Source organism: Colletes latitarsis, chromosome 8 (assembly GCF_051014445.1).
Source record: "Colletes latitarsis isolate SP2378_abdomen chromosome 8, iyColLati1, whole genome shotgun sequence".
Taxonomy (NCBI): domain Eukaryota; kingdom Metazoa; phylum Arthropoda; class Insecta; order Hymenoptera; family Colletidae; genus Colletes; species Colletes latitarsis.
The window spans coordinates 23162254-23179764 of record NC_135141.1 but is presented as its reverse complement, the minus strand read 5'-3'; the positions used below and the strand labels follow the sequence as shown (position 1 = coordinate 23179764).

Here is a 17511-nt window from a genome sequence, read left to right as displayed (position 1 = left end):
GATTCAGCGAAATAAACGCCAGAAAATCGGATATAACGCGAGCGTTTATGAAAACGAATTGCCAGCGTCTTGCCGGGTTCTCGCGTCTCTGCGCGCCGGCAGAAATCGTCTTGGTCGATGAAGAGCGAGGTCGATGCTCCGACGCGAGCCACCGGGAGAAAGAGGGACGAGGAACCGCTCGTGAAAGTATTTTCCGCTTTGTCGCGCCTCGCGTCGCATCGACGGAGAAGCGTGTTAGGAACGTGTAACGTGTTACGAGGTCAACGGTTCACGGTGCTCGTCGAGGGTGCAACCGGAACGGAAGTCGACGCGCGCTCGTTGGAAATTTCTATTACCAATCAACCCGGGTGTCGCAGTTTCGTCCAAGAACCGACGGACATCGACGCGTCGACTTTCCTCCCTGGGTTTTCCGTTCGTTTTCGCGCTGGAACGCCGTCCGGCGCGAAAATCATTCTTGGAATTTTAACGAGTATTAATATAATTTCCGGGCCGTGTAATTAAGCGCCCGCCGTGACACGAGTCCGGGCGCGTTTCTCGACGAGGGCAGAACGAAAAGCGAGAACAAGGGAGCGGACAAGCCGACAACGAGACCGAGAGACTAATGAAACGTTACGGAGATGCCAGACGCGAGCGGAACGAGACGGCGCCGATAGTGACGGACTGCTCGAACCTCGGCTTTCAAACGGTTCCAAGTTTTCAGCTCTACGAAGATCCGAATCGTTCCGATAGATTTGGAAGCGTTAAGAGTTTCGATAGCAGTTGTACGATAGAACTCTAAAGAGCAATTGCACTTGATGTTGTGACAAGTTGTACAAGTTTGTAAAAAAGAGCATTGCCCGTTAAATTGTATCAGTGAATAATAATGCTGAGATTCGTACAGTCCACCGCTACATGCGGGCATCGAGTTGCGAGTCGAGACGCGTCAAGAGGAAAGAACGGTGGTCGTCGTGGGGCGCCGGAGGAAGTGGCGATAACGCGAGGAGATTTACTTATTCGATCGGTAGCGTTGTACCGGACGGAAGCGCGAGCCACGTCGCGTCGTACGCTGCGTACGTTATCGAGCGCAGCTGCGACGTTCCACGATGGACAGTTACTCCTCGTTAACGCCCTCCCCGCCTTCGTTGGCTCCGTACCGCTTGGCGACAACGCGCCCAGGATTCCGTCTGTCGGGGAAGAGATTAATTATCGAAACGCTTTCGAACCCTCGACGATTGCTCCGATTCCCGAGCGCGACAAACCGCTGTCATGCAATTTTTGTCAGGAGACGCAACGACGATCGCTATCATCGTTTTACGGAATCTATAAGCGAACCAATTTTATTTTATAAGGAAGACATATCTCTCTTTCAAAGAGTCAGTTCGCCTAATCCCCCAATTCCTATCTGCTCCTTCTGTCAAATATTCACTCTCTCTCGAAACCACTAAACTTACTTTTCAATGAACAACAACACAACCAGGTTTGAAACTTGTACTCAAATTAACAACCACTCGCCCTTTATCATTGTGCAGTGAGAACAGGGTCCCAGGGGCCCTACGTGGAGGCGAGGCGAGTGGATTTGACCAGAGCGAGCCCGCCAACTTTGACGAAATTTTAATAACAAGGTACTAGCCCAAGAGAACATTAGCTCCATCGAGGTTTCCGATCTGAAGGTCTCAGTGCAGCCTCGTGCCCCCATACGATTCGTTACGGTTGTGTGAATCACCCTGTAGAACAGGGTCACCGGACGCGAATTCGACCGTTCGCAACGAGTATGGGCGGTGACCATTCGAACGGACGATCGCCGAACAGGAGGAAATTTGATGGCAGGATAGATTTTCAGCAAAGTCCAGCGTGTCGAATGAAACGCGATGACGCGATTCGCGTATTTAGCGACGCGTGAAAGCTCGACTAGATATTTCGGTATTTAGCGTCGCACGGATGGTTGTGCGCGGTCCTCGATAACCGAGTAAACGAGTTGATTTTCCATATTTTTCCGACCCGGTTCGACGATTTCGTTCGATTTCTATGTCTGCCAAGGTGTCGCGGGAGCGCAACACGCTCCCGTGGAAAAGACGCGGACAAAGTCCCGATAATTTGTGTGCGGGTACGTCCTCCACCTTGGCTCGTTCGCGTATGTAGTTCAAAGACGAGCATGCGCGCGCTCGTCGCAAGGTAGACTCTGTATTTCGGTCACACGGCAATCCCGTGACACGAAATACTGCTCAGAGGAAGGAGGAAGAATTCCAGAGAGAGCAAGATGGAAAACTTTGCTCCTGGAGTCGATTCGAAGGCGCATCGCGGCCGTCCTTTGTCGAGAGGAAACTTGTTTCCCCTACCGATTCGATTCTTCCTTCCCGTTGTTTCGCTCTTTTACGCTACATTTTCGTGCACTGCATTTTGTTAAGAAAGTACCAAGTTTTTCAAAGACATCGACTCTTTCCAATCTCGCGACGAGGTCGAGAAGTTGTAGACAAGTCATCCACCGATGAAAAAGTAAAAATATAATTAACGAATTGGCCAAGTTTCCCCGAGAAAAGCGAGTCCAAATGTGCAGTGGCAGGAATGAATCCATTGTCCCTAAACGGGGAGAGATTGATGGCATACAAGCGAGGAATATTGTAACCTCGAGCATCGGATGCTCGTTGTCTGTCACAGGTGCTTCTGTTTCCGGAGGAGGGCTGGGCGAGAAGCGCGAGTAGTTCCTACTGGACCTTGACGCCGTTTTGGTGGAGTCGAAGTCGGTGCAAGGTCGTCGAAGTTGCTGGAACCAGGAGGTAAGTCCCCAATGGTTTATTCCAGTTAAGACAAACGAAGGGTTTTGCGATCGCGACCCGTCGACACGACGATAACATTGTTGCGGCGTTAACGGGGTCAGCCGCAGAGAACGTGGCCGATGCACACGTACACCGTCATGACGTTTTGCCATAATAGTATTCCTCGCGCGGACGGAAATTCGTGCTTTTAGATTACGTGGTCGGAATGTCTACACCCTGCTTGCCGCGCCACTAGCTGAGAATTACAGGGACGGTGCTTCTGAAATTTCAGTATCCCCTTATTTTCCTCTAGCAGACTATTTCCACGAGTTCTCGAGCAGTTCTCGATACACACTGGCACACGAAAATATTCGAAAGCTCCCTATTAAAAATATGCACGTTAAAGTTAAGTTCTGAAAGCAACGACGACAACTATTACAAGGAGTATCGAGATTATTTGTCTCGATTAAATTCTTAACTTTCGATCAATAGTATTCGCTATACTAGGAACCGCGGCGGATAACGGCACTCGATTCGGGTCATTGGTTTCTTGCTCCGCTAGTTTGTAGTCTGCGCATTACCGGGGCTAATTATAAGCAACTAATTTCCGTCGGAGAAGCGCGACGGCAGGGATCGAGCAGCGAAATAGTTACGGAATAAGTTTTCGATGCGTCAAACATCCTCGAAGAAAGGTTAACTGGTTTGAAAACTTGCCAAGAGGGCCAATTAATGGAGAAACTTTCGGGAACGTTGAGTCTTGGCTCGTTCTCCCCGATTTGCAAGCACGATCGGCATCGTCGTCGCGCGCAAAACGTTAAGCTCGCGCGACGCGTTATTTCCACGTCGAATCGATCACTTTTGCACACAATGTCGGGGATTTTGCTCAAATTGAAATTCGTTGTAGTCCATATAACAACGCGACGGGGTTAACAGTGATTAATAAAATAGAAATAAAGTGAAATAAAACGGAATTATAATTCTGTTTCATTTTGTAGATGGTGCAATTTGCTTTGAAGGCTGCAAGAATTTATGTTACGTTCCTTGCAGTAAAGAACGGTATTTGACCCGGTACAAAGACTATACCGCGCTAGCATACTCTAAATATGAGCAGCACAGAATTCACAGCGTATGAGGATTTGTAAAATTCGTAGAAAAACGTTTGAAAATTTATTTTTATTTAACTAATTATTTGTGTTATTCGTAAAGGCAATTTTCGTAGAAATTGATAAAAACTGGCAACTTTAAGCGACTGTATGTTGTAAACAATTTGTAACTCAACGGAACAATGACTTGCGTTGTCGCACGGACTGCAATATATTTCAATTTGAACAAAATCGCTGGCGTGTAGTACAAAATGATCGATTTGTTGCGAAATGACACGCGAACGTTTTGGATTCCGCGACAGAAAAAATATAGGCACATTTCACGCTAAATCGATCCCCTTTTGTGGTGCATGTCCGGGATTTTGGCCAAAATAAAGTATGATATACAGCTATAAAATTAACGTGTTAGGGGATAAAGGGATTAAGGCATTTTGCTGGTTTTAAATTTGACTACTGGTTTCGAAGCCAGACGTTCCTGCGAATCGATCGAGTGAATATGACAGTATCGTCGGTACATGGGTTGCCAATTGCAGCTTATCTCTTAACTCGCGTGAGATCTAGGCGCGTGGAGGATTCGTTGTCTTATCTGTACGGTGTGCGTCGCCTTGCTTTCGGTGATAAACTTGACGGTAAGATTAAGGAAAACTGGAAGAGAGGATAATGCACCTCGGATTTTCCGACTATCGCGTGATCTGTCGGTAAACTAGACTCGGCGATTTTCTAGCAAAACGGCCATAGATGCCGTTGCCATTAAACCGCCTGCCAACCTGCCAGTCCGATAAGCTTCGCGATTTATAGCGATCCTTTCGATTCTGGTTTTCTTACGGAATACGCTCCGTCTAAGCCACCCTCCTTGCATACCGTTTTCTCGTTTCAATCCCTCCTCATTTCATCTCGCTGCTTTCTTTAATTTTTCTCCCTTGGATTTGGCAGACGGTCTCGCGAGAACAAAGCAGAAAATGGAATTAAGAAATACGATTCTACAGGGGCTGAAGATGAAACGCTGAATCGATAGCTTTTCGATCAGCATTATCGGTTTTTATCAATGGTCATTTTCAACATGCTCATGTATATCTTAATCGATAGTTATCGTGACAAATAAAAAGAAAAACTTCTAAATACGTCGCCTGAAAAATTATCAAGCGTAACATCATCAATGACGACTCGATCGGCGTCATTAGGGATGATCCATCAGCGGAAGGAGTGTCTCTATCGAGGAAGAAATAAGAAGGAAGACTGTCGGCATCGTAAACGTTGAAAAAACTTCTCGGTTCACGTGGAGACGGAAAGTTTGCGAAAAAGTTGAGATAACCGGTGTTTACGAAACTAGTTATCGACTTAGATGAAAACGGTCTTTCGGTCGGCTAGGCGAGACGGTCGTTCGCAATGCTCGAAGAAGTTGGAACACGGACGCAGCCGGTCAAAGTTGTACACGGGCTTTCCTAAATATTCTCCGACGGGTAATTTTGTCGTCGGCCCGCAGGCAACGAGACCGCGTTAGTTAAAGCAAACAACCCGTTCGACGATCCTCGATTCGGACTGATCCCAACTTTCTGGACGACAGAGATGTAAATACGTCGGCTTTGCGTAGCTCGGCCAGCGCGACACCGGTCAAAGCACGCGACGTTTGAGATTAGGTTCGAAAGTAGCCTCGAGCCGTTCCACGTCTTCGTTCTAGGATTATCTCTACGCTAGACACTACAGCGCTTACACTATTGCTCGAGTTAGTACTGGTACAAAGGAATGAATAATTTTCTTTGAGACTTTTATCGAAGGAGTCGCGCGACGCTGGTTTGGCATCGAAGAAAGATCGAGTTCGAGATTTCTCGCGGAGGAACGAGCCGAGGCAATCGATGCTCGCACGTAAAGCGCGCTTCGCGTCGCGTCGCGGACGGGTCGAGCATCGAAAGGGTGCTCCGGTTGGAAGTTTCCTTTGTGAAGCGAATCGAGGACCGGAGGAAAAGTCAAAGCACCAGCCATAGTGGATTTTAAACCGAGTGTTGGATCCGCCGCACTTCAATGGAGGGCGTTTAAACTTTTAATGATCGTCGCCGGCTGAAGCGCTCGCCGGAATAAGCCCCTCGAGTCACCAGGGAGTCCCCACTCGCGCGTTCTCCACCCTTGCTTATCCACCATCCTCCCGCTTCCGAAAACGCTCCACCAACCCCTCTCTCCGCCATTTTTCTCCATTCGAGCTCCTCTCTTCCTTTCTCGACCTTTCTTCTTTTATTAATTATTCTCGGTTCGTTTCGCGCGTACGACTGCGCCTAAGTAATCCAATAGCACGTTTTATTCTCGGTTTCTCCATCCATCGAGCTCACCCTGGTTCAGTTATTATCCGTCTTAAAATATATATCGGATAAGTTCGAACAATTCTTAGAAAATCCCTATCGATGGAAACTCTGTGTACATCTTGTAATCGAGCCGAAATATCTCGAATTCCGCGCAGGTAATTCGTAGAATTTTCACGCGATTACTTTGCTCGTCACATGGATCATTGTAAGTTCTTGCCGTTAAGCTGTATTCGTTTTTCCGTAGAAACTTTTCGAACAAAGTCGATGTCGTCTCTTCGACTCTTCCAACAGCAGTTTCTCGGACAGCGTGTAACCCGCTGGCGGAGCATAAAGCGTCGGCTGAATGGGGGAAAAATAGGAGCAGAGAAAACAAATTGCCGTAAACCGTGTCGCGTACGGGCGACGGTAATCGCATTACCGATTTACGGGACGATAAAACGCTTACCGGGGCCAGACCAAGTGCACGTTTTTCCGCGAGCGACCTGTCGGCTGTCGGCGACAGCTGGAACATTTTGACCCGTGAAAATCGGCGCGCTCGCTCTCTTAATTTGCCACCGGAACCGTACGCCACGCGTCCCGACGATCGCGATTTCGAGTCTCATTATTACGCGCCTCCGAATAAATATTTACGCACGGTTTGCTGATCGACGTTAAATGGCTCGATCGAACGCTGTCCAATGTATAAATCAACAAGAATCACGCCCACCGTTAATAAACTCCTGAAACGTTCGATTATCGAAATGAGGTTGTTCGTTTTCTCTCGACGTTTCCACGGGTTGCTCAACGAATTAACCGCTTTGATTTCAGGTACAGCACTCAGGCGAAAATGGTGGACACGGGAACTGGGACGCTTTACATTATCGGCTCTTTCAAGAGAATGACGACCGATCCCGATTTCAAGGTACGTTTATCCTAGTTGCGAGATAATTTTGCTGCTGGGAACGTTCATTCTCCACATTTTGCGATCAGAGATCGATGCGCAATTACGTGTGATTTTTACCTCAGAATATATCGGTACCAAGTCCCCGGTTGCAACGACACATTTGACGAGAACGCGATCGCAAAATTAGTTCCCTTCGATCGAACGCGTGGGAAGTACCGACGTTACTACGTATCGCAAAAGGTTCTAATTGAAAACAAATATTGTCGTACAAATTCAAACGGGGTTTTGTTTCGTACGAACACCATCGCTTGGCATTCGGTTCGTTACTCGCGCAGAAACGAGTCGAATCGTAACGAATGCGTAACTTGGAGGCTGGAACAACGTTAGACTACGATGGAAAATTGTCGAATTCGTTAACGACTAATCGCTAAACTCTCCTAACTAGTCGCTAATGTCTCCCGACCGGAGTACGAGTCACGTTTGTTTGTACATGAGTCTGGAAAATTTTGATTCATTTTTAAGAACATCGAAAGAAACTCGTGTTCCGATGCGAAAGCAAACATTGGTAAATGATATGATAATCGATGTACACGGCGAGTGCTGGTCATACCATCTCCTATCGGTCGAATGTTATCGTCCTTTTTCCAAAATACCGAAATTTTTCACGTTTGCCTACTCGTCGACGATCGTCTCTTAGGAAAGTGTCGCGTTCCGAGACGAAGCTTTCCGAGACGGGGCGGAGAAACCCGGGGATTTTCGAACGACCCAAATTCTAAAGTGGCTTCTATTGTGCGGCAACGGCGTAACGTATAGGTGACGAGGAAATTTACGACGCTAAAACGCGAACGTTAGCAGCACCTACACGAGTGCCTGCTACGCGAACGTAAACCCACCCCTAGGATGCTTTCCTCAGACGACGCAGCAGCATCCAAGGGGCCAAGCTCGGCCGGAAACCAACACCCTCGTGCCAAATGCGATCTCGTTAACGATTAATATTTTCAATTACCGAGCAATCTCATTAATCATTAAACACGAACTAATGCTTGACGTTTGAAAAAAATATATATCTATTGATTAAGCAAGCAGGTGCACGAATTAATTAATTATGAAACGCAAACTAATTGATTATGGAGCGGGCACAAAAATATAATTTAATTTTAATCAATTTATTTCGCGTTTGCTAATAAAATTTGCTAATATATTCTATGTGATCATGATACGGCTATTTTTAGCGATGCAAAGAGTTTTAAAATCAGATAACGTAATTAGATTTCAAGAAGGAAGTAACATTAATCTCTTATCGAACGATTACAAATTACTGATTTACGATCGCAGATTGGAGATGTAGTCTTTCGATTATTGATTAATTTCAGTGTCAATCGTTCTTATGATAAAAGAGTAATCGCAACGTAATTAAACATTGCTTTGCTTGTACGAACAGAAGAGTGCGGATCGCCCCGTGTAATTTAAACGGTAATATTAAATAAAATATTTCGCGTACGAGCGAGCACGCGTTCACGGTGGAAAGAGAAATTACATCCCTGGGTCGTTATTAATCAAAAGTTGGTCGCGAACGCGGCTTGAAATGCGTCGCGTTCGCGTAGGGTGCATTGTAAATGTTTGGAGGAATAGGCGCGACGCGTACGACTCCCGTATTCTGAACGACGCTCGTTTGTTTCTGTCGGCAGTTGTACCTGACGTCGAACGTTTCGTCGAGCGACTTCAACATGGGTTACAGTATGACGGGTACGCTGGAACGTGGCTGCAAGAAGACCAACTCATTCCAGATGACTCACTTTGCGGTGATCCGTCGACGGGACTACGAGAAGGCCTACGAGGACCCGAACACCACCTAGTGTCCGTCCACACCCACGCTGTCCGAGTGTGGGGATTGCGAACACTACACTTAGAATGGAAAGAGCCGCGTCGCGTTTCTGCGGCTCTTTCCTCCTCGAGGAATCTCTTTCTCGCCCGGAGAACGACGATCGCGTCGCGGAAACCGCGTCTCCGGACGCTTGTCTCTTCCGGTTCGTGAATCGACAGGAATCGCGGAGGAACCGGGAGGACCGCTACAGCCGATCAGCGCCGCGCGTCAAAAGTAAATAGAGCATCGCGAGCAGCCAAAGAAGCGAACAAAAAAGCAAAATGCCAAACGTCCAAAGGTAGTGTTTAACTTAGCTCGAATTAAGTAGTTTTTAATTAGCGACGAACGATACCTAAGTCGAGTATACAAAGCAACGGTGATCGGGGAAACCAAAACATTTTCCAAAGTATTAGTACGTAAGGTCGTAAATCTCGCAGGCGATACGTATGCAACTGCAGCATCCTGTGGTTTCCTATGCGCCCTCCTTGACGCGGTGCGCGCCGCCTCTGGGTCTACCGTTCGCTCCGCTCCGCTTTGCCCCCGCATAATTGACCATGTTCGTAGGATCCGCTAGGCCAGTGCCGGTCTTCGCGATCCGGACGATCGTAAATCCGTTCGTCGGGACGGCGAAATCATGCGGTTCACGAACGGTACACTCTGCCCGGTTTACACGGGGCGCCACGAGCTTCGTTACGCTTCCTGTATCTTTGAGACTTGTACCGCGCGAAGATAAAAAAAAAAGCTCACCGGCGGTAGTCAGACCTCAGACACGCTCTTCTTCTCGCGGGATCATCGTGAATCGGCGCAGACTCGATGCGATACTTATTTTTGTTAACTTGAAGTAGAAACTTGACCGCGTCACGATGCGTCCCGATAAAATTAACGTCGATCTTTCGTCGGCCGATTCGACCGAACGAACGACCGAGACTCAGTTCCGCGTTATACAACGAGCTCTTCGTAATCGCCATCCAGAGGATTTTTGTACTTCCGGCTTTGCTCAAATATGGTCGGTGTAGATGTAAGGCGCGATCCAACGATCGCTAAAGTTGGTGTTTGGCGATCGGCTGAACGCGCGTGTGTCGCATTTCAAGTCGTTCTTCCACCTGGCCGACGCGATCCGGAACGTTATCGCTTACTAGTCGCCAATATTAACGTTGTACAGGATGTCCAGCGCAAATGGGAAAAGCCTTCGTCGATATCTCGGAACCATTTTAGAAACGGTGTATCTATTTTTTCCAGCACCTCGTTTACGAAAGCATCTCGCTAGCATTTTTCTTAATCTTCCACGTAGCCGCGTTGTATAGGCGAAAGAACGGCTTAAGCATTTCGTTTTATCTGAATGGCCACGCGCGTTCCGACGATGGCTTCGGGGCAACGGCATCCTCTATGTAGTTGAAACGACAACGCTTCTCTTTCTCCCACCCTCGACGTCTGCTTCCGCCATTCTCCGCTGCCTCCGTCTGCCCATGCATGCGTCCATCCATCCATTCATCCCCTCAGCGTCCGTTCGCCCGTCTATTTATCGAACAAAGTTCTCGCCGCGGTTGTTGATCGCGACGCCGCCGCGATCGTCGCGTCAGCAGCAGAAAAGAAGACGATCGATTCCGATCGGATTCCACGTGCCATTTAGTCGAGTGCTATTACGTGTTACAGGGTTTAATGGTTTTTCGCGATTCAACGGGAACGGGACGAGCGGGCTGTTTTCCGTTGAAACGTTTTTTCGTCTTCCGTTTACGCGCGACCTTGCGCGCTCAATTCCGATCGTGTCCGTCGACGATAAAACTGCTCCGCGTTTTTCGTCGAGAAACTTTATAATTTCGAGGGCGAAACTCGCGCGCTCGTTCCCCCAAGTCGCGAATACCGCGTAGAAAGTCGCTATGGAAACAGCGTACAAATGTTCGTCTAAAAGCTGATAGGTAAAGTTTCGAGGAAACTCGCTCGATATCGTAGATCGTTAGTTTAGCGTAGAGACGCGACGCTTAGTCTGGCAGACTCTAGTCCTTAGATTTAGCACGGATCGCCCATACGCCCGATTCGATCGTAGGCTTTTTCGACTTTCGGGAGGATCCGACAAACTTTCTAACTTCCATATTCGTCATTGTAAGTGGAAATTCACAGATTATTTTTACTTGGTTGTAGATCTTAATGGTGGATTATGGAATTACCCGTTATACCTGGTATCGACTAGCTAGAAGATAGTAAGATTAACGACAAATAAACAAACGATATCACCGTCAATATTCAGAAACACCAACACAAGTAGAATTAACCAGTCATCGTCAGACGCATGATCCAATCGCTTATGTCGTCGATCTTCGCAATAGATTTTCTCCGAAAGGAAACCTCGAATGGAAATATTTTTTTCTAAATTTCCGATTTAGTAATTTCCTTGATTGTGGTTGATCGGATTAAGCGAGCGGTTTCTTACGATTCTCCGGCGTTAAAAGTTTCGTAGCTATCGAGTCCTCTCGAAAGATTGCTTCCGCAAAAATCTCACGTTGTTCATCGAGATCGTAAAGCTTATGGTTTGCACTTTACGCCAGTAGTTGCTTCAATATTGCGACTACCGTCGAGCGCGGTAAGTAGTACGCGTAGCGCTTCGTGGAAACATTCGTCGCGCAACCTTCGAAAGACAGATATACTCAGCGTTAAGCTTGCTTGGAAAAACGTAGAACTTGTTCGCGCCGCTTATCTCGAGTATTCTCTTTAACTTAGCGCGATAAAGTGTTGTCCACGCGAAAGCACTCGAATTTTTCGATAGGTACTCGTCCTCGTTTATCGATACGGTTTCTGTGTGTTCGCTTCTTTTCGAGTAGCCGGTTTAGATCGGTAGGTAGCCGTTTAAATGAACGTACGTCCGATATCACGGTCCCTCCTAACTACTTAGCCGTAGCTTCGACCCGCGGATGCACGCTTTCTTCGAAATCAAAGAAAAGCGACGCCTATCATCGTCAGCTGCACAACGGGTCTCTAGTCTGTCTTTAACCTTCTCGGCTTCCGAAATTCCGTCTGCGATCGTTCGACTATAGGCCGCCGTGGCTCTCGAATCGACAAATTCCTAGAAGCCTATCGATGAAATCTGTTCGGCCGGAAAGGCCGAGCGTCGCGATAAGAGGATCAAAATTTTATTCGGACGATTGGGACGGAAAACAGGAAGCGGCTGGAAATCTATCCTCCGACTATAGAGAGATTATAATCGTAGAACGTATCGTAGTGGTCGTAGGAAAGTCGATGTCGTCGTTATCGTTATCGTTATCGTTATCGTTATCGTCGTCGTCGTCGTCGTCGTCGTCACCCGTCCGATCGAATTTCCTTTGGCGACGAAAATCGTTTGGTCCTGTCCGCGCGTTGACCGGCGCGAATCGAGACAACTAGCCGCGTCTTTGCTGCCATTGCGATCGACCGAACCGTAAATTTTATTTTTTCTAGGCGACAAAGATCGCTGATTCGCAAGTTCGCGCGAATGTAAAGCTCCCGTGGTCGACGCGCGCGACGGGAACGAGGACGATTTGTCGTCGTCGGGAGAACCTCGGATATTCCGTTTAGGATACGATAGTCGAGTTTCGTCAAGTAATCGTTCTCGTTACCAAGTAGACGTTCGATAGCGCTTGATAGCGCTCGAGAAATATGTAAAGGCAACAGATTTTAATCGCGAGAAGCTATTACTCTGACTGTCCTCGTTAAAAGGCTGCTATCGGTGATTAGAAGCTCGAAAATCGAAAATCGCGTTGCAACGAGGCGAGGGTGAAGCCTCGATCGGTCAAAATCTTTTGCCTGTACCGTAGTGCAATGTTTGTCTCGGATAGCATAGCGAATACGATAGAATACGTAGCCTGCTTGTCGCTTAGTTCTATTTCCATCCCAGATTCTCGTTCGCTCCAAAGAGTTTAAAGGTTCTGTCTCGTTCGACTATCGCGTTCGAATCTCGTTGTAATCGATGTGTAGCTGGTAGAAAAAAATATAACGATAACCGGTAGAAAGGTCCGCAACTTATCTTTACTAATATCGCCAAACGGATTATTAACTATAATTGTATCGGTCTTAAAAATACGAACGAGAGATTCGTATTCAAAGCTATGGCTGTGATGATCCTAATTAATCGTGGAACGGTTCGTAAAAATGATATACATATACATGTACATGCATATGTATATACATATATATATAAATATAAATATATATATATATATATTATATTATATATACATACACGATATACATACAATAAGTAGATTACGACGCATGTAGCGCCAAGCAACGCGATATTTTGCCAAATCGTTGCGTTCCACGGAATTTTTTCGTTTCTCGTTAAAAGATTCGTTCACAGGCTGGTCTCCGCTCGATGGGAACCCACCGCGTTCTCTCGTTCGGCGTCAAGTAGTCGCGCATTTTGTCAAAGTCCTGGTCGTTTCGCCGAACTTAGAGTCTGCGAGCGTCTACGAGCGCGAAGAATCAAAAAATAGCCACCGGGTTGTTTCGCCCGGGGCTCTCACGGAAATCAAAGATCGCTTTAGGTCTAGTCGCTCAACGTCAGGGATACATAAGTAGAGACGTCGCGAAGTGCAGCTCGCCGTGCGAGTACACGTTGCTCAGAAAACTCGAGACTTTGTATTTTCTATAAGGCCCGTTCGCGCGGCCATCCGATTACGTTCGATTATCCCGTCACCGATGAAAACCGTCAAAGCACGCTCGCTCCTTCTTCCTCTCCCTTTTCCACGCGTTTGGAAAACAACAAAATCAGATAAGAACGTCGACGGCGAAACGATCTCGCGCATCGTTCGATCGCGAACCGCTCTCCTCCCCGAGATCGAATATCGTCCGCGAGAAGAGATAGTCGCGCCGATCGGAGTTGCCGGGAGCAAGCGGAACAAATCGAGTACGAATACTGGTGCGACAAATGCATTGGTGTATTTTCGCTACAGTCCTGTCTACAGTCAATTCATTTTGTATCTATACCTAATCTATGTATCTATCGTCATAATTTATGCCGAAATAAATGTTACATTTACGCACAGCGAAACAGATTCGTCTATGCTTTCTCCACCCTCTCCACCTCCCTCGTAAATATTTTACCACAGAGGTCGTGCTTTTCACAGAATATTAGAAAGAGTTCGATGGATCGTCGCTAACGATCGAGTGGTCGTTCAACGACAGTGACGAACGGGGAATTGTACTCGAGATCGCGTAACCTCGTAAATCAAGGATTCCGAGGGCGACGCCGCGATCGTAAATTCGAGTCGAGTTTAAGCTGCAATTTACGTAGTCGCTGCGAATTACTCGCGATTTCAAGATCGGAAGAAGCCAGAAATCGGGGCAAACGATACGTGTTATAGTTATTAATGAAATAATAAAAGAAGACAAGAGATTTTTGGATCAAAGGCGGGGTTAAGCCGAGCGATCCGTCCGCGTCTGAGCGGTGGACGGACGCCGCGACGCGAACAAAAGTCCTCCTGAACGACTGCGATTTAATTACCGGACGTCGCGTAATTATCGGCCGTTGGAGCGAGTATCTAATTAACGCGGACGCCGATGGCATTTAAGCGGACGGCCCCGCGAGTGCGAACCAACGCTATCCCCGACGCCTCCGAAATTTCGCCACTTTGTATGCGCCAGGCCAGCTCCGGCCTCTATTCTAGCTCGAAATAACTTCGTTTCAATAGCGGCTAATTTAATTGTCTCGAGATAATATCATAGACTGCGCGGTGAATTTCAAACGGTTCTGGCATTGGCGTCCCGCATCATCCCCTCGCTTATTGTTGCAACGATACTAGAGCGTGGCAAGATTCGTCGCTACGAGTTTCCTGAGCCCTTTCACCCCCTTTACATTTCAACCGTTTCGCGTGTTTCCGTTCGAGACTTTCGACGGGGTTCGCGCTACGATGTAATTTCAAGGAAACGTCGAACGTTCCACGGTTACTATTTTTATCGTATTTGCTTCAGTCGATCGAATAGCACAGCTGCTACCAGAAAAAGTTCCCGAAAGTAACTGTTTCAAAATCTTGAACAGAATGTCTCTTATACAGCAATGGGTTCTGCACGCAAAAACGATAAAAAGAGTTTGAACGAACTTACCCCCCCCTACGAAATCCGACTTCGATACTGAAAAGCCACGGTCTGTCAAATTCTAGTTGCGTCTAAGGCTAGGTTTGCTGAGTCAGACCTTATCGACGAGCCCACCAACAAACCTGGACCGGAGCCAATTCATTTTTCTAACCCTTTTATTTTCGAGTACCAATCTAGAACGAATTATGTAATTTATTGGAGACATGTGCCCATATTGATCGCGCTGCCAGAGTTGAAATTCTGGAGGCACGATCGCGTTATCGGTAACATATGTTATCCAAAAACCTCCCTTCTATATGCTCAATTTTCCCCCCGTAAATAAATTAATAAATATATGTTAGTAAGCCAGTCAACGGCTAATAAGTATAATAAACACAGTCGACGAAACAAAGACACTACATTTATTACTCGGATATTATAAATGTGTCCATTGTAAAATTAATATGTAACGGGGTCTTTTCGTAATAATAATGAAAGTTTGCTGGCACGGTTGGACGCGACAATACGTCGACGTCGACGGTAGCAGACAAGGGACGGAAAGCTCGACGGGAAACGTCGTCAGAAAGTTTCTGGTCCGTCCGTCTCGGTTCTTCGTAGTCCTTTCGCGATTCTAGTTTCTGCTCTTTCGTCGGCTCGTCCGTCCTTCCGGCGCCAGCGTCCCGCGAAACGAGAGGGTAGGACTCGGTGCTCTCGGAAGGATTAAACGACTGCTGGCAGCAACAACGGGGAAAGGAAACGCGACGGTTTAACTGGTTTCGGCTTATCGCCGAGTTTCCTCGTATTTAAGGAAAACACGAGCAGAACCACGAGATCGTTAGGAAAGTTAGCTGGAGAGCGCACAATGTAGCCCGTGCCTTGCAAGCAACACAACGGTAAATACAGTTTGCCGACAGTTTGGTCCCTCTCGCTTTCCTCCGCCATCGCAGTTCCGATTCCTCCAGTCTATAAACGTCTTTCATCCTCTCGACGTGACGCGAGAAGACGCGACCCTTCGATCAGCCATCTTTCGGCTCAAGGAATTTGAGCAAAAACTATTTTGATTATAGCGAATAAACTTGGATCGTCGAGCGGAGTTTCCGGTTTGATTGGAACGATAAGTGACGCAAGAAAATGTAGACTTTCGAACGTGCAGTTTTTAATAAGATACGAGTGCAAGGTTCGTTCTAGTCGAACGCAGGCGACACCGTGAATCAGCAACTCCTACGCCTGCGTTTGATTCAAAGACGTAAATAATAATTCCAACTATCCATAATATTACGATAAAACTAGCCGCGTCATTGTTTAAGTCAATTCGCTCCCGTTCATATTTTTAACGGTGACTTGCTATGGTAATTCGTAGAGATAAGGTACTCGTAGTTAGGTTACGTACGCGTTACGACGCCGGACGGCTTGGCAAATAACACGCTCGACAGACGGTCCGGTTCATCGACGGAAGAGCGTCGCGTCGCGTCGTCGTCCGACAAATTCTATTCTTTTCGAGCGGTATTTGGTCTGCAACCCTCCGAGCGTCGGCGGCTAATGGATTCGTCGCGACGCGCGCTGTTTATTCAAATTGGCTGCTTCTCCTCGACTAGGCGGGAGGGCTGTCGACCACTTGGCTCTCCGCTGCGCCCTGTGCCATGCCATCCTCCTCGCGCTTTATTCCAAACCACGGGAATTCGAACCGAAACGCGACGCGCCTCCGAACTCGCGCGCGACGACGTCTCGAGAGGAGCAAACTAATTATCGGTAATTGCTCGATAATTTTCAACTCGAGTCAACCGAAAGGTGGATTCGACGGAAACCCTAACGCTTCGCCATCGATCGACGCCTGCCGCCCCGGTGTTCACGATTCCCCGATAAATCCGCGAAAATGTTCGATGTCCGCGTCGAGGACCAAGCTGTTTACCCAGGCCCTCGAGACGCCGATCGATCTACAAACGCTACGCGTGCAACTGCCTACGCGCTTTCCTCTTCCTCCTCTTTATCCCGAAAACGAGCCTTCCCTTCCGTTTCTCGGCGATCCGCTTTACCCCTATCGGTACTGCGCGTCCGCGAGAAGTTGGCTAGTTAAAGAAACGTGGATCCGATCGACGCTTAGATCGATCTAGCTCTAGAGTTTGGCAAGCCCACCGACCCCATTGCACAAAAGTGGGGATGGGTGGAGCAAGCAAACTACTAACGACGAACTTAATCGTCTTTCGAAACGGCGCATCGATTTCACGTATTTCTCAGGCAGGTGTACGATTTTAAATGAAAAATAAAATGAATGATCGGAGGACGAAGGTAGCGAAAGTGTTAATCGGCAAATCAAGCCGAACTGTTTCCCGGCAATTCGAAAACGCGACTTCGAGCATGAAGTTTGAACGAGTTTTCTGGGAATTACACGTAATTAGGAACAAGCGCTTCCAAAGTTCTTTCGGATCCCGGTTCGTCGAAACCCTGAACAGAAAAGGGTATCGTGGCCCGGTCTCCGTTTCTCCTCGACGGCGAGGAACGGTGTTCGCGACTCGTCGACCTACTTCCTTAGCCGCGCACACCGCCTCGATCCTGTTTTATTTTCCCGGCAGCCGAGGCATCCGCGCGCTTCGAC

At 47.6% G+C, this 17511-nt stretch overlaps 1 protein-coding gene across 2 annotated transcripts in view; it reads left to right on the top strand.

Moving 5' to 3' along the window:
* The window catches only part of LOC143344577 (uncharacterized), a 30042-nt gene extending 16152 nt beyond the window's left edge, over positions 1–13890 (top strand). For both annotated transcript variants that reach the window (XM_076770748.1, XM_076770749.1), the window contains exons 3-5: positions 2635–2753; positions 6937–7030; positions 8701–13890. In XM_076770748.1, the coding sequence (XP_076626863.1) occupies positions 2635–2753; positions 6937–7030; positions 8701–8868 (381 nt within the window). In that variant the 3' untranslated portion in view covers positions 8869–13890. The remainder of the gene's footprint in view (positions 1–2634; positions 2754–6936; positions 7031–8700) is intronic.
* Positions 13891–17511: the final 3621 nt, after the last annotated feature.